The sequence below is a fragment of the Capra hircus genome, chromosome 28, assembly GCF_001704415.2.
Source record: "Capra hircus breed San Clemente chromosome 28, ASM170441v1, whole genome shotgun sequence".
In the NCBI taxonomy this organism is placed as follows: Eukaryota; Metazoa; Chordata; class Mammalia; order Artiodactyla; family Bovidae; genus Capra; species Capra hircus.
The window spans coordinates 17,645,610-17,664,118 of NC_030835.1; the positions used below are offsets into that span (position 1 = coordinate 17,645,610).

The 18,509-nt window shown below is 54.0% G+C and overlaps 2 protein-coding genes across 4 annotated transcripts in view; one reads left to right on the plus strand and one right to left on the minus strand.

Annotated features, from left to right (window-relative positions):
• Nucleotides 1-13,246, plus strand: part of PSAP (prosaposin) — a 32,977-nt gene extending 19,731 nt beyond the window's left edge. Inside the window, exons 3-15 of one of the 3 annotated variants that reach the window (XM_005699158.3) lie at nucleotides 154-228; nucleotides 787-912; nucleotides 1,864-2,067; nucleotides 2,451-2,594; nucleotides 3,707-3,763; nucleotides 6,122-6,130; nucleotides 7,917-8,048; nucleotides 9,354-9,449; nucleotides 9,758-9,944; nucleotides 10,030-10,187; nucleotides 10,505-10,585; nucleotides 10,875-10,982; nucleotides 12,201-13,246. In XM_005699158.3, the coding sequence (XP_005699215.3) occupies nucleotides 154-228; nucleotides 787-912; nucleotides 1,864-2,067; nucleotides 2,451-2,594; nucleotides 3,707-3,763; nucleotides 6,122-6,130; nucleotides 7,917-8,048; nucleotides 9,354-9,449; nucleotides 9,758-9,944; nucleotides 10,030-10,187; nucleotides 10,505-10,585; nucleotides 10,875-10,982; nucleotides 12,201-12,236 (1,413 nt within the window). In that variant the 3' untranslated portion in view covers nucleotides 12,237-13,246. The remainder of the gene's footprint in view (nucleotides 1-153; nucleotides 229-786; nucleotides 913-1,863; nucleotides 2,068-2,450; nucleotides 2,595-3,706; nucleotides 3,764-6,121; nucleotides 6,131-7,916; nucleotides 8,049-9,353; nucleotides 9,450-9,757; nucleotides 9,945-10,029; nucleotides 10,188-10,504; nucleotides 10,586-10,874; nucleotides 10,983-12,200) is intronic. The other 2 variants (XM_018042179.1, XM_018042181.1) reach the window with 2 other exon arrangements.
• CDH23 (cadherin related 23) overlaps nucleotides 12,819-18,509 on the minus strand; it is a 431,691-nt gene continuing 426,000 nt past the window's right edge. Inside the window, exons 60-69 of the mRNA XM_018042178.1 lie at nucleotides 18,226-18,482; nucleotides 17,779-17,876; nucleotides 17,259-17,379; nucleotides 17,096-17,175; nucleotides 16,924-16,964; nucleotides 16,713-16,773; nucleotides 16,113-16,242; nucleotides 15,866-15,988; nucleotides 15,389-15,493; nucleotides 12,819-14,577 (exon numbers count right to left, since the gene is read on the minus strand). Of these exons, the coding sequence (XP_017897667.1) occupies nucleotides 14,251-14,577; nucleotides 15,389-15,493; nucleotides 15,866-15,988; nucleotides 16,113-16,242; nucleotides 16,713-16,773; nucleotides 16,924-16,964; nucleotides 17,096-17,175; nucleotides 17,259-17,379; nucleotides 17,779-17,876; nucleotides 18,226-18,482 (1,343 nt within the window). The 3' untranslated portion in view covers nucleotides 12,819-14,250. The remainder of the gene's footprint in view (nucleotides 14,578-15,388; nucleotides 15,494-15,865; nucleotides 15,989-16,112; nucleotides 16,243-16,712; nucleotides 16,774-16,923; nucleotides 16,965-17,095; nucleotides 17,176-17,258; nucleotides 17,380-17,778; nucleotides 17,877-18,225; nucleotides 18,483-18,509) is intronic.

Consider the following 18,509-nt stretch of genomic DNA (forward strand, 5'->3'; position numbering starts at 1 on the left):
TTTCTCACCTAGGTTGGGGACTGGCCCGTGCTGGTGTGTCAGAGGTGGCCCTGGCTAGATGGAATGAGAAAGAAGGCCGCGGTGATTTTCACCCGTGAGCGATGTGAGTTTTGTCCTACAAATATGGATCTCTCTTGTGTTCTTTCCTCTTAGAAATCCCTTCCCTGCGACATATGCAAAGATGTCATCACTGCAGCTGGTAACCTGTTGAAAGACAACGCCACCGAGGTGAGCCGCCACCAGTGTGTGTGACCGTGTGTGAGTGGCGGCTGTGTGGCTGTGCATCGGGTCCTCACAGAGCTGTGATTCTGGGGTCCAACTAGGAATGGTCCAGGCCCAGGTGGGAAATAATTGTCCCATGGGCCACAGACTGTTTCTGTCACGTAATCCCCCCACCCCGGTCCTTTAGAAATGTAAGAACCTTTCTTAGCCGCAGGCTGTACAAAAACAAGCTGTGTGCAGTAGTTTGCTGACTCCTGAGCTCAGCATTAAATGCCCACGGTTGACAGGGATTTTGTATCCCATGCTGTTATCCTTTAGGTTCATTTTTGGTGATTTCTGCTCAGAGATCCCTGTGCCTGTGAGACTGCAGGTCCGAGCATCTCTATTTTGAATAGTGCTTGCGTCTGCTTTCTGCCTCATTGTTCTAACAGAGCCACGGCTCCTCGCTAGCCCTCTCCCATGTCCTTTTCCCTGAGGGCCGCTGGAGCTGGAGGCCTCTTGCGTTCAGTCCATTGGTGGAGAAGAAGTCCATTCTGGTCTGACTCTTGCCTCTGTCCTCTCTAGCAAGAGATCCTCGTGTACTTGGAGAGGACCTGTGACTGGCTCCCTAAGCCGAACATGTCTGCCTCCTGCAAGGAGATCGTCGACTCATACCTCCCAGTCATCCTGGACATGATTAAAGGACAGATGGTACGTGATGGAGAAGAGCCTCTTTTTTAGGGCACCTCTGGAGCCAGGGGAGGTTCCCGATCAGATCGCAGTGACCACGATGGAGAGTTCATTGATAGATTGGGATTTTGTCAGCAGGTCTTTTCTACAGGTTTAACATCCAGAATGGCTTTGGCACAGCAGGCTGGTCAGCTTGCAATGTTCAGGGGTTGGGGGTTGGGGGGAGTATAGGAAATACGGGAACTCATAGAATTATTGAGGGAATCTAAACTGGTGTAGCAGTTACAGGTGTTGATTTGATAACTCATGTCAGCCACAAGGATCTCGACTCTCAGTTAAATATCTGTTATACATAAGCCACATGTCATAGGTTGGGTTTTCAGCAAGGAACAAGGAGCCAAGTTCGTGAATTTGGAAAGACTCAAAACCTCTAATGGGGCAGGGGTGTCCTGGGCGGGGGCCATAGTTTTGGTGCGGAAACAGGGGTCACCACAAGACCTCGGGCCATGTTCCAGCATTGTCAGTGCAGTGGGGAGCCCGGGGAGGGATTTACGGGAGAAGCGGCAGGATCCTTGTTCAGAGGGGTTGGTCTGGGTCCCACCAGTGGGGAGCTGCAAGAGGGGAAGCTGGCGGGACGGTCAGGTATGAGATGGGAGGCGGGCAGGGGAGGCGGAGAGCTGCACATTGTCTTAGAGGATAAACGGACTAGGCTTGCTGGCGGATGAGACTGCAGGCAACGGAAGAGTTAGTCATGCCTTCCAGGTTTGTGGCCCATGTCTCTGGGAGGACGGTGGTAGACCTATTTGTTAAAATGGAGCTGCGGAGGGTTGAGTGGTTTAGTTTGAGGTGCCTGTGAGCTGGGCACGGGCACGTGAGTCAAGCCAGGAGATAAGGAAAGGGATAATTCTGAGGCTCCAGGTGGCCTGTTTGCTTCTGGGGCAACGGTTTCCATTTGGGCCTCTTTCTCCCCAGAGCCATCCCGGGGAGGTGTGCTCCGCTCTCAACCTCTGCGAGTCTCTTCAGAAGCACCTGGCAGAGCTGAATCACCAGAAACAGCTCGAGTCCAATCAGATCCCAGAGCTGGATATGGCGGAGGTGGTGGCTCCCTTCATGGCCAACATTCCCCTCCTCCTGTACCCTCAGGACGGCTCCCACAGCAAGCCCCAGCCCAAGAAGGTGAGGCGACGGGCCAGGCTGCCCAAGGCCCTGTTTGGGGGTGGGGTGGAACCAGAGCTGAGACACAGAAGGGGCAGTGTGTACAGTTCTGAAACTGGGGCCTCATTCCTCCACCTGACTCCACAGTCACACCAGCCACCTTTCAAATGGTTGAGCCACGGAGATTCTGAAGAACTGGGATGTTTCACCCACCCCCTTTCCTGTTAAGTTTCACTGTAATAAATGCCCATGTGATTTTAAACTTCAGTCTCTTTAGAGCCTATAAAAGTATATCAGGAACTGTTCAGGGACTCGCTGCTGGTGCTATAGTATGAGCATGTAGGAGTCTGAATACCCTGAGCTATTCGAGGAGGGTGTATAGCCTAACCATCCCGTCTGTCTAGGCTAACGGGAACGTCTGCCAAGACTGCATTCAGATGGTAACCGACGTCCAGGAAGCTCTGAGGACCAACTCCACCTTTGTCGAGGCCTTGGTGGACCACGCTAAGGAGGAATGTGACCGCCTGGGGCCCGGCATGTCCGACATGGTGAGCCTTGCCTCCTGCATCGCAGGATGTTCTGGGCCAGGGAGCTGGGCTCTGGAGACAGGAGTGGGGCAGCCAGGAGAGCTCACTTCCGGGGTACCACTTCAGGTTCCACCTAAGGGCCCCGAGGAAGAGTTTCTTCTTTTCTCTCAGTTGCCACGTGTGTGAGGAGCAAGAATAGAACCACGTAGAACCCTGGTTTGAAAGGTTGGGCTGTCGTATATTCATAATTTTAACTGCTGTCCCTGCCACCAGCAGGGCGGTTCCCTGGGGGAAGCTCAGGCCCCTGGCTGGCAGGAGGCTCGCCCGGCACCCCTTCTTTAACTCTGGAGGATGTTGGTCCTGTGGACTCAGAAATTCTGTTAGCTCCACAAAGGTTTTATTTCTTGGACCCTGCTCACATTAACCACACTCAGGAGATAGACATCTAAAACCAAATGCTGTTTAATGCCCAACAACTAGGAAACTAAACCTCTGTTAGACCTGGACTCCCGGGTCTGGGTTCTAGAGCCACCTTTCTAGGTGGAGCTCTGGAAGCTAAAGGTCCCTTGCTGTCCACTAAAACCTGGGACTCTCTTAGCCTCATTGAAGAGTCTTTGTATATTTGCTATGTCAGTTGGCTTCCCCAGGCTAACCTCTGAGGGCTGTTATATCACCCTCCGTTTTCTCACTTATAGACACTTCACAGTCATGACCAGAAGGTCTGTAAGAAATACCTAGATATTTATGAAAATCATTATAACTTAACTGGATTATACTAGATTTAAACTTTATAATCCTAAGAATGTGTTAAATAAATTTGGGAAGTAATCTCAAATTGATCAGTGTATCTCACACTTACCCTAAATTGCCCCTGAGTAGTTGCTGTGTGACCTTGGGGAAAGCAAGGGCCATAAAAGGAGATTGGAGGACCTCATCTCTAAGGACCTTTGGAAAACATTTTCAAAACACTTTGGCATTTTTTGTCTTATTGAGGCTGCCCAGAACAGACATTGATAGGATTCTGCTCTTGGAAACTTGCCTTGATATTTGCATATTGACACTGTCAGAAAGGCTGGGGTGTTGGTGTATTGCTGTAGCAGTGTTTCACTAAACGTCTGTTCCTGTCTCCCCAGTGCAAGAACTACATCAACCAGTATTCGGAAATCGCTGTCCAAATGGTGATGCATATGGTAGGTGCTGGGGGAAGCTCCTTGTTGGTGTTCCTCTTTGTCTCAGGCGGTGATTTCTAGGATTTTGAAAATTGTGCAGTTTATTTTCCCTTTTTTACCTTTGAGTATTGAATTAAACCGAAAGGAGCCCTCTTTGAGCACCTGCAGTTGAGTACCGCCCCCTCGCGTTCCCCGGGCCGGAGAAAGGCGGAAGCAGCCTGACCCTTGGGACTGCCACGATGGCTTCCTGGCAGTTTGTCTGCCTCTGTGTCGTGAGCTGGCCATGAGATTTCTGGTATCTGGCTTTCATTCTGGGACCCATGGGAATAGTCTGCTCTGTAGCTCGGCCAGCCTGAGGATTGCTCTGTTGTAGCCTGAGTTCTCAGCGAGGAGAATCCGCCTCCCATGGTTGGTCCTCGCTCTGCAGCAGTGTCGGCTGTGGCTGCTGCTTGAGCCAGTAACCGCTGCCCTTGCTTCTGATACGTCCATGTGGTTGGGGGTGGTCCTCCACTATCAGAGGCAGAAAACATCCATCGCATGGAGGGAAGCCAGCTAGCTCCATGCAGGGAATGGTACAGAGCAGGGTGGTCTGAAGGCCTCCTCACACAGGGAAGATGCCCTGGCCTCCTAGGATCTGATCTGCAGCGGGTGAGGGGTGGGTTGTATTCAATACCGCATTTCTCTCTGTCATGCTAACTTCCTAACTGCGTTGAGACTGGCCTACAGTTCTCAAGTTTGTTCTCTAACCAGGGATCAGAAAGCTATGGCCCAGTAGTTTTATTAGAATATAGTGATGCCCATATTTGCACTAAAATAGTAGGGTTGAGCAGTTAAGAACTTAAGGCCTGTAAAGCCTAAGTGAGTTACTTTCTGGTCTGATCTGACCACTCAGGGATTCCATCAGGCACAAAAGAATTTTTGTGGAAATATTACTCACACCCTGCCTTGTTGTAAAAATAGTTTAAAGGCAAAAGGCTTTTGCATACAAAGACGTGCTGCTAAAGCAGGAAAAAAATAAGCCTTTGATGTGACGTGGTCTAGTTAAGTGCTTCGTCATAGCTAACAATATTTTTATTATTTTTAAAACTCATGCTACATAGACATACTTGGAAATAGGGATAATTACCCATATTTTTGCATTTTTGTCTAAACTTGTCTTGGTCATTAGATATTCTGCATGTACAGTTGTTAAACGGCTGCATAATATTCCATTGTATGGATAAAATTCCTTATGGCTGGTGTTGAGATTATTTTCAGGTTTGCTCTTAGGATAAAAAGTATGATGAACATAGAGAGCCAAAGAGATAGACATGCACATCCCTGTTTTTTCCCTCAAGATAGGTAAATGGTAAGTGAGACTGGAATTGCTGAATAAAGGGCAAGGCTCTTGGTTCACAGGCTTGCCTCGAAGATGCCACAGGTTTAGTTTTAGACCACTGCAGTACAGTGAATCATATCACACTAAAGTGAGTCAAACGAATACTTTTGGCTTTCAAAAAAATGTCATTTGAAATTTAATATGAAAGTTAGGTTTGTACCATACTTTGTGAAGAAACAATGTATATACCTTAAATAAAAATACTTTATTGCTAAAAAATACTATCATCGAAGCCTTTAGTGAGTCACAGTAGTAACATTAAAGATTATTGATCACACAGATCACCTTGACTAACTAGTAAGATAAAAAAGTTGAAATGCTGCAGGAATTACCAAAATATGACACAGACATGCAGTGAGCAGGTGTAACAGGGGTCAGTAGACTTGCTTGAAGCAGGGTTGCCCCAAGCCTTCAATTTGTGTAATCTGTGAAGCTCAACAAACTGAGGCATGCCTGCATTGTCAGACCAGCCTTCTAGGCTGGCATTTGGCTGCCTGGGGGCAGTCTGCCCTGAGACCTGGGCCAGGGCTCCGTGACCTCTCTGGGTGTATTTGATGTTCTAAGACGGTGCTCTTATTTGAGCAGCCCTATGTCTTGTTCCCAGCTGCTCATCACCAGCCTTAGGCGAGGGCCTTGCAGGCGAGGTGGGCTTGGCTTCTGAGCGGGGAGAGCCCTTCATAACTGGTGCTTTCCGGGGACTTGCTGCTCAGGGTTCTGATTCGGTGTCAGGGACAAGGGGACGGTGCACAGACAGGCTGGACAGTGTGGTCTGACTCTTGAAGGGAGAGCAGCTTTCAGGCCCCATGTGCAGGCAGTAGTAGGAGCAAGATAGGTTGTTGAGAAGATGCCTGAAAGGGCATTTCCCCTAAACTGCTGGTGACAGACGTTTTTACACCTAGTTAACTGCTTGATTATTGTTTTAATTTTTTCTTAACTGTTGTGTCCTTTCCTTTCTCTTATTTTCATCTCCGATTTCCTGTTTTTTTTTTTTTGTTCAACAGCAGGATCAGGTATGTGATGGGAATTTGCTTGTAGTAGTGGTTTGCTGCTGCTTGTAGTAGTGGTTTGCTGCTGCTTGTAGTTATTTCGCTCATCTTTTTTGTATGGCGTAATCAGCTCTGACAGATACAAGGGATGATTGTGACAGGTAGGTTCCCTCTCTCTGTTAATAAATCGGCTGGCAGGGGGAGAGTCTCCGTCTCTCCTGTGTGATTCAGCACTGGAGGGGTCAGGGGTTTCATTTCCCCTGCAGGGGGACCAGAAAATGAAGCCTGCAGAGCCTTATGCTCTGGTCAGATGAGGGAGTAGCCGGCCACGTGCAGGCCACCCGTGGGTGGGGAACCGTGGCTGGCCTCTGGCCCCTGCTTTCTGCAGTGCAGGCCTGACTCCAGTGGGACACCTTGTTTCTGTCAGGCCTCGGGAGAGCATTGCATGTCACAGTCATGTTTTTCATCAGCCCGGAAATGCTTCTGCTGCATGAGTGAGTCATTTGCTAATAGCGAGCAGACTGTTCCCCTGTCTGTCGGATCCAGAGAATTGGAAACAATCTCTTGATTATAGCTTCTGCCCCTCCGGGTGATGGGGTCCTTTGGGTTCTGGAGCCACATGAGATAGCTTGAGAGCAAGGCCACTGGTGGCAAAACCTGGGGACCGAGCCCCCCGACCGGACTTACTGAACCAGTGCCCTTTCAGGGTTGTACTGAGCACTGCCCTCATCTAGTTCCAGAATTCAAGATTTTCAAAGGTATTGTGAAGTCTAATAGGAGAACACCTTGGTTGAAATATCTGAATTTTCACCTAGGCCTCCTTGAGGAGTTAGTATAGCAAAACTGGTCAGAGACAAAGCAGCCACACCTCCTGATCTTGGTCTTTTTTCTAAAAAGCTTGCTCTGTCTCCAACCCTTTTCTGATTTTTACCCCCCCATTCTTAAAGCCTGTCAGAGATAGGATACCATGAGCCATGGCAGTGGGCTCGCTGTCTCCCATTAACAGGGCTTGTTTCTGTAATCCTCTTCTCGCTGCTTTATGGTTTGGTGGTGGGAGGAAGATGCCATCAGGCCAGAGCAAGGTGCTGAGCGCATGTGTTTACAGAGTATACCCAGCACGTATACTTTACTTGCTCCTGGCCACCTTCATAGTGAAATGGTTAAGGTGTTGTCCAAACTCTAGTTCTCTGTGGTTTGGTGTCTGGAGGGGAAGGGGATCAATCTGTGCATCTTCTGACTTGAACAGCTTCATCCCTTGGGGAGACTGGACTTTGGTGTGTGCTGTGTGTGTGCCATTACGAACAGACTGATTTTATAGAAAGTCAGTGTTTCCCCTTAATGCATCATTTTTAATGGTCCCGCCACTGAAAGATCTGGTATGGTTTTATTTGTAACACTTGGGGCTTTGTTAAGTCATGGGCATGCTGGTTCTTCCTCCAGAAAGAACATATAGCTTACGTCCTCCGGAGAGCATGCCAGCTCAATGGGAAAACAGGTTCTAGAAGAGACCAGGTGGCCTTGGAGAGGATTCGCTTGCCAGTGAAATGTGCCAGAGGTCGTGCTTCCCTGGGTGCTCCCTGGCTGGAGCGACACTGGTTGCTGATCTCCCTCTAAAGCTTTGCATGGCCTCCTTGGTACATCTGTATCTGCACAAGCCCCTTAGATTTAATATGAGTCTTTGTCTGACCAAGTTTTGCCACTGGGTCTAGGATGTTCCTCTGGCACCCTGACCTTTGTGTGTAAAGCGTGGAACAGTGTGTGTGGGGAATGTGTGCCTGCTTCTTAACAGCTGCTTCTATGCTCTTTTCAGCAACCCAAGGAGATCTGTGTGCTGGTCGGCTTCTGTGACGAGGTGAAGGAGATGCCCATGAAGACCCTGGTCCCTGCTGAGGTGGTCTCGGAGAACGTCATCCCTGCCCTGGAGCTGGTGGAGCCCATCAAGGTACCTGGTGCCACTGGTATGATGCCCGGCCACCCCACGTGGTCACGCCCAGCACGGCACACACGCTTGTGGTTCCCTGCTCGGTTTCTAAGGTTACTTGAGTTTGAGACCATTAGTTCACAGCATTCCCCTAAACTCATGTAGCACCCTCATTGCCATATGTTTCTTTCCCGAGTTATACTCCCTGGTGCTCATGGGATCAAGTCTGCGTTTTTAACACACCATTCGAGGCCACTTTGCAGGCCTGGCTCCAGCCAGACCTTTCTGATGTGCTTTCTGTGGCCGCTCCCACATCCTTCCCCACGCTGTAGCCAGGACCCCAGCTTGATGTTCCCAGAACACTCCTGGGGTCGGTGCAGGAGCTTCTCTGGGCGCTGCTGCTTCTGTTGTGTTATTTCCTTAGCACCCTCCACTTGGTGAAGATCTCCTTCCTTCCATAACTGACTTCTGTTCAGCACTTCTTATGGGCAAGGCAGTGTTTTGGAGATTGAGGCCTACAGTAGTTTGTCAGCAGTGAACAGAATCATCCTTGTGTTCAAGGAGCACCCAGGTGTGTGTGCACACGGTGTGTCTCACCACACGGCACGTGTGTGCACTTCTTGTTCTGGAACTTTCTGTGTCAGTGTTCCTTGACCGTTGGTGGTCTTGTCTCCTCCTGCAAGCTTCTCAGCATATGCCCTGTGTGGACCACCCATGGGTGAGGTGTCTGACTGCCCTTCCGCCTCCTTGGTTACGCTGGCCACATTTCAGGTGCTCAGTAGACACACATGGCCAGTGGCTGCTGTACTGGATGGTACAACTAGAGAAGGTTGTCGTAGAAAGTTCTGTTCAACACTGTTTTATCAAAGATCGGCTTTAGAAAAGCAGTCTCAGGTGCTGAGACTTGAAAGTCAAGAGACGATCTCAGATGGGTTTAAAACTGTCTTCTAAATAGTAAAATAGTGGATCTTCTGTTCCAGCTGCCTCATTCATCTCCCCAGAATGAATGCTGAATGATGAGGTGACTGGAACCAAACAGATGTTGAATGGACAGCGCTCTAGGGTTGGGGGACAGTTCCTGCTTCTCTTCCTAGTTTTGGGCGGGAGGTGGAGCATGAGGGAAAGGGCTGGGTTTCCCACTGTACAGGAACAGCAGGGCCCAGGGCTCAGACACGAGGAGGAAGCCACACCCTGTTTGGAAAGCAGCAGAAAGTGGCTTCTGGGTGACGCTAGCGCTTCCTGGCTGCGGCCCCCTTTTAGAGGAGCAGGACCAGGGGGTGAGGCGAGGCTCTGGGTGGCAGTGTTCTTCTCCTGCCCTTTTAACAGAAGGACCCAGCCCCCGCAAAGGCTGACATTTACTGCGAGGTGTGCGAGTATGTGGTGAAGGAGGTGGTCAAGCTGATTGACAACAACAGGACTGAGGTACGTGGATCTGGGGGTGTGTGCTGTGGCAGAGGGACAGCTTCTCCTGGCCCTGGAGCCAGAACGGCCTCGTGGCCTTGGCCCTGGCGGGTGAGGGACACCAGCCTGGAGGTCGGAACACCCACTCCCCACCAGCAGGTCCCTCTGGGCTAGGGCTGGAGGTGGCACCTCCCTGCTCTGATCTCTGACCTTCGGGGGAGAAAACAGCACTTTACTTGTTGGCAGGTTTCCTGGTCCCATCAGCATTTTGAGTCTCTTCACCCCCATACAGCCTCCCATCTTTTCACTGAGCCTCTCTCGTGTTTCAGGAAGAGATAATTCACGCTTTGGACAAAGTGTGCTCGAAGCTGCCCACGTCCTTAGCTGAGCAGTGCCAGGAGGTGGTGGACACCTACGGCAGTGCCATCCTGTCGATCCTACTGCAGGAGGCGAGCCCTGAGCTGGTGTGCAGCATGCTGCACCTCTGCTCCAGCCAGGGGCTGCCGGCCGCGACGGGTGAGCCCCGGGGCGGGTGGGGCTGGCCAGCCCTCCTGGGTGAGGCGGGGCCTCGCCGGCTCTGAGCCTGGGCTCTCTCGTGTAGTCCGTGTGATGCCAAGGAAGGACGGTGGCTTCTGCGAGGTGTGCAAGAAGCTCGTGGGCTATTTGGACCGCAACCTGGAGAAGAACAGCACCAAGGAGCAGATCCTGGCTGCCCTCGAGAAAGGCTGCAGCTTCCTGCCGGACCAGTACCGGAAGCAGGTACGCCGTGGGCTGCTTTCAGCCCAAACGTCAGCACCTGCTGGGGGAGTGTAGTAGCTGGGCGCTCACTGACTGTACCTCTGGGTGAAGTTTTGCCATTTCTGCCTCTGGCATGGAGTCCACTGAGGTTTTCTTAAAGGTGCTCTGTTGGCTCCAGTGGAGCCACCGGGAGGAAAATGAGCAGGTGTGGGTCGGTATTTCACCTGGGCAGGGAGGCTGGCAGGGCCAGGAGTTCTGGCAGAAGAGCCTGTCGAGTGCCCCTCGCCTGCCCGCGCTCTGCTTACACTCACCCAGACCCACTGCCGTTTCCCTAACAGTGTGACCAGTTTGTGACGGAGTATGAGCCGGTGCTGATAGAAATCCTGGTGGAGGTGATGGACCCTTCCTTCGTGTGCTTGGTAAGTCGTGTGCTAGGCTGGTAGTTTCCTGGGCAGTGCCACCTGGCAGGGGAGTGCTGTGTGGACCCTGGAAGGGTTCCTCTCAGATCTGGGGCTGGAGGCAGAGTCTGGGGACAGTATGTGAGAGAACCAGGCTTCCAGGTCCCACCAGTTTACCGAGCAGCCTTGCCTTTTTGGGAAAGTGCTTATTAGAGCTCTGATTCTAGTTGCTCCTAGCAGCTGATCATCTCAGTTTTGAAAAGGATTAGCTGAGCAGACCTAATACTTTCTGCTCCTCTTGACCATATAGAAGATTGGAGCCTGCCCAGCAGCCCGCAAGCCGCTTTTGGGAACTGAGAAGTGTGTCTGGGGCCCGAGCTACTGGTGCCAGGACATGGAGTCGGCAGCCCTGTGCAACGTGAGTGACTGCTCTGTGGACGCGCCTGCCAGGCCCGTGCCTGCGCTCCAGCGGAGCGTGTGCCGCCGAGGGGAGGGAGGCTCTGCTCTAGCAGGCGCCTTGGCGCTCAGCTCTCTACTTTGTCTTTGGGGTTAGGATGGGGGCACAGTTAGGCTTACGTGCGGTCACCAGCAAAGGAGGGCTCCCTGCGCTCTCGTCTCTGAGGAGTGATGGGTGGCGGGGGGTGTTCTCCAGTGTTCTTTGCTTCTGCTTTCTTGCTTTTGCCTTTGGTTCCCTTGTGACAGGGTCGGGTTCATAGGAAGTCGGTCACCCGAGGGATTGCACAAGGCCTGCTGGATTCTTGCACAAGGCCTCATGTCCCTTGGCTCCCTCTTGCCCTGACTGGAGCCTGGCCTGGTTCTTCACCAGGGCCCGGCAGAGCTCTTCTCGAACCACCCTGGGCGCTGGCTCCCAGCTGGGCGGCCACTCCTGGGTGACTCGGGCTGCTTTCCTGGGTGGGGACGTGTGTCTCAACTTCTGTTACCTGGTGTTTCTTTGCACAACTTTCTCTTCCTCATGGGGATTCTTTCAGTGAGCCCGTGTTGGGGGCGTTGCATCACCTTGGACCACGGCAGGGAGCGTGTGAGGCCCCCCACCTCAAGCCCCTTGCCCCAGTACCCTGCCTTGCAGCAGTCAGCGGTGGAGTAGGATCCCCTGCTCTCCTGGGTACCTGGGCCAATTCTGAGCTGGTGTGAGCGCTGACTGTTGGCTGAGGAGTTTTGCCTTGGAGCCCTCTGTGCAGTCAGAGGGAGGGGTCCTGGCCCTACCTGCAGGGGCGCTGTTCACCCACTGTTCTGGACTCTTGCCTTATGAGTCTTAGAACCCCACCACATACTATGCCTGGGTTTAAGGGAGATAATGACCTGGGTTTTCAGCATGTGGTGCCCTGCGGCTGATCTGGGCCAGGGTATCGGGTCCCCTTTCTAGGTGGAAGTCGGTCTTCTGAGTCTGTCCCTGTGTGCGGTTATGCAGAGGAGCGGGGCCTCTGGCTGGGGGTGTGAGCCGAAGCCTCCGGACAGAGGTGGTCCGTCCTCCTAGCTGGGCTTTGGGTGCTGAGGCCTCTGCCTACTCTAACGAAGAAGTAGAGTCACCATCCTCTTTTGCGGGCCTGCTGGGTGCTAAGGGGCTGTGGGTGGAGTGTGTCACCTGCAGACTAAACTGTCCCCTCTCTCCTGTCAGGCCGTTGAGCACTGCAAGCGTCACGTGTGGAACTAGAGGCACGTTCCATCCTGGAGAAGCTGCAGCGTCTTTCCCTGCTCGTGTGTCTGGGGGAACGAACACAGATCTGTTGACTTTGTTATAGAAATAGGACCCCTCTCCCTGAGTCCCTCTCTTCTCTCCCTCGTTGTGGCATTGCTGTCGGTGGCATGCTGACGTCGCTGCTTCAGTGTCCCTTTCTCTCTGCTAGACAGATGCCGACAGAGCATACACTGGAGGTCTTCTGAGTCTGTCCCTGCGTGCAGTTATGCGGAAGAGGGGGGGTGCTCTGGCTGGGGGCGTGAGCTGGAGCCTCCGGACAGAGGTGGTCCGTCCTCCTAGCTGGGCTTTGGGTGCTGAGGCTTCTGCCTACTCTAACGAAGAAGTAGAGTCACCATCCCCGTTTGTGGGCCTGCTGACTGCAAAACAAAGGCAGTTTTATATGACAGATGAGCGACTCTGAATAATGAGGCTTTTTAAACAATGCGGTTCTCACTGTAATAGAGCTGGTGGGGCGGGGCTCGCTATCGCTGGGTCAACCTTCAGTTCGGCTTTTTTGTCTTTGCTGATGGATGTGGTGTTTGGAGTTCTCTGGTTCTGGGTGGGAGGGGAAAAAACCAGTTCACCTGAATGTACCCTGCTAGCTCTTCGTGGAGGTCCTGTGGGCCTGCTTGTGTGCGTGTGTGCCCCCTGGTGATGCCTTCTGCCCGCTCTTGTGTCCACCCTGCTCTGGGCAGGACAGCCCCTCCCCTCCGGCCCCCATCTTGTAGACGTTCTTTTTGACCTGTCAATAAATGTGGATGACAAGCTCCTAAGCCTCTGGCTTCCAGGTAGAAAAGGTCTGCTGGGTGTGCTGTCCCGGGGCCTCGGCTGCCGCCCTGCCTTCTCTCCCGTTTGGCTGCATCTTCTGTGCCACTTCCGGTTGCCAGGAGAGAGGACATGCGGTTGCTATTAAATGAACTTAATGATTTTTTGGTTTGTTTTGCACTAAAGTTTCTGTGATTTAACAATAAAGTCTGTCAACCAGAGCCTGAGTGTGTGTGATACCTCAGCCAGAAGAGTTTGCCCTCTGAAGGGCTCCTGAGGCTCTGAACCTGTAAGTGCGCAGCAGTCCTCAGGCCCCGTTTGGCCACAGGAATGAAGTCCCAGCTCTGGTTCTCCGTGGCGGCCAGTGGCCAGGGAGAGCCCCCGAAGATGGGTCCGGCTCTGGCCCGTGCTCACCGCCACCGCCCCCCGCGCCAGCCCGGTCCCGCGGGTAAGTTCACCAGAGCAACATGCTGGTTCCTTGGGAGTTGCCTTTCTTTTTAAAATTCAGACCATTCCAGAGACGTTCAGTGCGCACCAACTGAACAAAACCAAGGGTAAAATATTGAGGGAATAACTTAGTTTAAAAGGGGGATACACACGAACATTCTGCATTCAGAACCCAAGGGAACATCAGTCATTTTCTCTTTATGAACCAGGAACGTTTGGGAAGCCCGTGAAATGGAGAGAGTGCTGTTGGCTGACATTGACTGTGTCCGTGTAGGGAGACAGGGAGGACTCCCTGCCCCCATCTGCATGTCCAGTCAGGGATGTGGCAGAAATGTGCTGGGACTGAACTGGAGTCCAAGAGTCAAGGCCAGGCAGGGCATGCCTGCGCTGAGCTCCTGTGCAGTGGGGCTAGGGTTGAGGGGACAGGGCTGGGGTGGGAGAGGGGAGAGGGCCGGCTTGGCCTCTTTCAGCTCAGCCTAGGCCAAGGTGGATCAGACTCCTGGGCTCTCGGTGACCCTCCTTATCTCATCCTTAGATGCTTACCATTTGTTTGGTTTTCTTAAAAAAATAACATTTTATGAAGGTAGAGATCAGATGCCGAATGAGCGTCTGGCAGAAGTGGAATCCGAGCAGCTGAGGCAGGCCCTGCTGCTGGGCCAGCCCAAGGCTGTGTGCCCATAGCTGCCCCCCGGAGAGGCCCGCACCCTGGAGGTCCTGCCCCTGCTCTGGCCCTGGGGGGCGCTGGGCTGCTCATACCAGGTGGGCTCCCCGCATCTAGTCAGAGCTCCGTGATCTCCAGGGGGCTCTCCATGATCACGTCGCGAAGCTTGTGCAGGGGTGTGGATTTGGCGGACTCTGTGCGGGCGTTGCGCTCGAAGGTGCTGGCCTCGGCTGTCGTCAGTGTCTCCAGGGAGCGGCCCAGGCCCTTCTGGTCATCCTCGGGCAGGCTGTTGAGGTCAGTGGCCAGCAGCGTGCCCGTGCTCCCGTGCATCACATGGATCCCGTCTGGCCCTCTGAGCTCGGTAGGCGGCTTGTGGCAGAAACGCAGGCTGCCCTGGCCAGGGCTGCGCTCCCCTGGCTCCTCTTCCAGCTCGGTCTGGATCAGCTGCAAGAGGCCGGGACCCCCATATGCTCAGGGCCTGCCCGTGTGCAGGTCGATGGCCCCAGAGTCCTACCTGCTACGGGCTTGTTTTCTCCCTACCGCACACAAGGAACCCTGGGGCTTGTGTCACAGAAGCCTGCGCAGCCTATGACCATGTTGCTCAAACTGGGTACAAAGGAGAACCATAGATGCGTCTGGTGATGCAGGTGTGTTTCTGCAGAGCATGGGGTTCCTGTGAGAATCTGTGTAAGTTCCTGTATTCACTCTGAGGCCTATGAAGATCCTGTGACTGCAACTGTGGAACCTGGGCTTGTTAGTGGGCTGGCCTCAAGCAGGATCAGCTCTCACTGTGGCAGGTGGGAAGTGTCCACAGTGGAACCTGGAGGGGACTGGTAAGGTCCAGCAGAGATAGCGAATGGTGCTTCTGTCCTGAATGGAGCGTTTCTGTTTTCACCTCTGGCAGTGGGGAATATTGGCCCAGCTGGAAATCTGAATCTTTTAGATAAAGTCTGACTGTTTAAAGTGATTGGCATGGCACTGCAGTCAGTTTCTAAAATTGACATCCTCTCTCAAGGATACCTTCTTGGGGTTTCTCAGATCTGAGAAACACTGCTTCAGCACCCACCCATCCCTGGGAAAGCCCACTGCAGAGTCCAGAGAGCAGAACCCAACTGTCTTGACGCCCTGGACCCCCACCCACTGCAGTCTTGGGTCCTAGCTGCATCTCAGAGACTCCGAGGAGGATGAAAGAGAGGGAGGGAGAGAGCACCCCCAGGGCTGGGGCACAGCACACAGCTCCCAGCCCACCCGCTACCTCGGAGATGGAGGAGTGGCAGGAGGAGGCTTTTTGCACCATCCGCTGTGCAAAGAGCTTTTTGAGCCGCAGGTAATCCTCCAGGACCACCTTCAGCAGCGAGCCCTGGGGGAGGGAGAGGGTTAACCCCCACCAAGGCCCTCCCCTTCCTGCCCCACCCCCTACTCTCTCCCCTGACAGGTGGGGGTAATGGAAGGTGACTCTGGGCGTCTGATCCTAGGGTAGAGGGTGGGAGCAGAGCCTGCTGACAGTGGCCAGCTGGACCCATTGTCACCGGAGTCCTGGCCTTGAGGCCACTGGGGCTGAAGCAGCTCATCAGCCCAGGGCTGCTCTCTGTTCTTGACCCCCAGAGGGCGGGTCTAGCTGAGGCCCCAGAGGTGGAGGAAGCTGTTTCCCAGGACCCTTCCCGTCCCTGCATCCCCTGGAGTCCAAGCCCAGCCAGGGGTCTGGGTGCAGGAGGCTGCTAGGACGACTCACCTTGATGGGCCCCTCCCGAATGATCTGGCCCAGCTTGGCAATGTTATCATACTCCTGGATGGCAGCCCGCAGGTACCGCTCATCGTCAGGCTTGACCGCTGCTGGTTCTCGCCCGAAAGTTCCCTGGGGAGAGGAGGCGTTAGCTGGAGCAGGAGTAGACGGCACGCACACGTGTACACACATGCGTACACACACGTGTCCATGTGTGCACACGCGCATGTCCCCGCCCGCTCTGGCCCAGGCTCACATGGGTGCGGGTGGGGCTGTTCCACAGGTCAGCGACCTCACTCAGGTTCTCTGGCAGGTCATCCTCGTGCTCAGCCTGGGCGGCCAGCTCCAGGTTCCGGCAGAAAGGATCCAGCCACACAGGGTTGGCCCTGCAGATGGAGTGGGGTTGGGGGAAGGCTGAGAGAGGAAGGCTGGAGTGGATGGACACTTGATGCCTGAGGGAAATGGGCCCCCACCGTTTCCTCGGCAATATCTTGTCACAGGACTGGGGGTTGAGGGTGGTAAGAAATGCCCCTTACCTGTGGGTGCATCCTCCCCTCAAAGATCCCACAAGAACCAGGACAACATCCCCATCTGGATTGGCTTTGGTGTGGAGGCCTCCTCTTGCACCCGCTACCCATGCCTCCCTGGAACTTGAGGCCCAATCAGGTTGGGGAGCCCAAGTCAGGGTGGAGAGAGGGGTGTTTGGGCCAGCAGGGGGCACCCACACTCCAGGTTTCAGCCAGTCCATGATGCCCTCAGGGCCTGAGAGGCAGTAGAGACTTTACCCCAGTTTGGTCCAGGGTGGGGATGGAGTTTCCCTAAAGTGCACCCAGCAGGGTTCAGGGACCCCACTCACCCATCGAAGGAATACTTGTTGGTGTTGGGCATGTCCATGATGTCAATGAAGCCACGATTCCCTGTAGGAGAAGGGTTGGGGTGTGAGGTAGAGGGGTACACCCTGCTGGGGCTGGGGAGCTGGGCCTGAGCCAGCCTTGTGAGGCCCTGGCGGTCACTCTAGGCCCTCAGGGGCCCCTCCTATCTCCCCACCCATCACAGCCCTCTCTTACCTGCAGAGCCAGCCACAATGGCTTTGAGCTTCCTCTTGTGTCTAGAAAGAAGCAGAGGGGCTGGTGAAGGAAGCTGGGGCTGGACTGGCACCTTAGGGCCTAATGGCCCTGCCTGCCTCCGTGACTGTCTGCAGTCAGCCTGTCTCAGGGCAGGGCAGTAGGGGTCACTCACACGGTCCTGTAGTACCAGTTCATGAGGATGAAGAGCATGGCAGCCAGGAAGAGGAGAATGGCCAGGACAATGATCGCCATCTAGGGGAGCAGGGTCGGGCCTGAGTGGGTGAGAGCACCCAGGGCAGCACGGGGACTGTGGGGGTAGGTGTCACCTGGGGTACCTGCAGGGCGGACATGTCATCGGGCAGGCGGACAGAGATGGCGGGCTGCACGTCCAGGACGTTGTAGTTCCGGAACAGATTCCTTAGTTGCTCCTTGTTTTCGTCGATCATCTGGATCACCCTGGGCGAGGGGGCAGAGGCATCAGCCATTCCTCGAGAGCTCGTCCCACTCAGGCCAGTCTGCCCCCAAATTCACCCCCCACCAAGCCTTGTGAGATTCAGGCCCACCCAGCTTAGATAACCTTGTATTTTACAGCTTCACCATCCCTTCACATAAGATCCTGTTTGATCCTCACAATTGCTGTAATAGTCCCATTTCACACATGGGAAGAGTAAGGCTCAGGGGGTGGATCTCTGTTCATACACCTTCTCTCTACCTGCCCTGCCCACCCCTGGGTGAGAGCCTCCCATACAGCAGGCATGATGGTGTTACCCTGCTCCCAAACTCCAGGGTCAGGGCAGGCTGACAGACCCAACTCCAGGGCAGGGAGCAGACAGCTGAGCACAGACGCACACCCACCGGTCCACATCCAGGATGCGGTTGGTATCGCGGTTCACCACGTGGATGAGCAGCTCCGTCTGTGCAAAGTTCACCCGGCCCTTCTTGTCCACGTGGAACTGGGTGAGAAGGGCATCATGGGAGGCGTGGCAGGAGCAAGGCATGTGAGGGGCAGGCCTCTTCCAGCAGCCCCTCCTGCCCTGCCCTGCCCAAACCCCAGCACTACTGAATGCTCACCAAGGGTCAAGCTCGAGGCTGACCACTGAACTGCACTGGGCCAGACACTATTATTAGCCCCAGTTTATAGAGGGGGAAACAGGCCCAGAGAGCTAGAAGGACCATGCTCAGGCAGCTAAGAAATGACTGATCCCTTTCATACACCCCAATCTCTCTGCACTACTCTGTCCCTGTCCTGGCCCCTCTTCTTGCTCCATTGCCCCTAGACCCAGAGCAAGTTCCTCAGGGTACCTGCACGTCATCGGTGTTGACGATAGCACCGGTGATGTTGGAGAGCAGGCGGATGAACTCCTCCTCAAAGCCACGCACACGGTCGGGGATCTCGTTAATGACAATCTTGACCCGCTGGTCGTCCCTCAGGATGTAGATGCCGATGACAGCTGTGTCATTGTGGCCCGCCAAGTCCCGGGCCACGATGTCCACCACAAAGTAACCAGGGCTGTAGGCCATGAAGAGGTCGAAGGTGCGCAGGATGCCATCCACGCTCCCTGCAGGGAGAGCCCATGGCTGGTGCA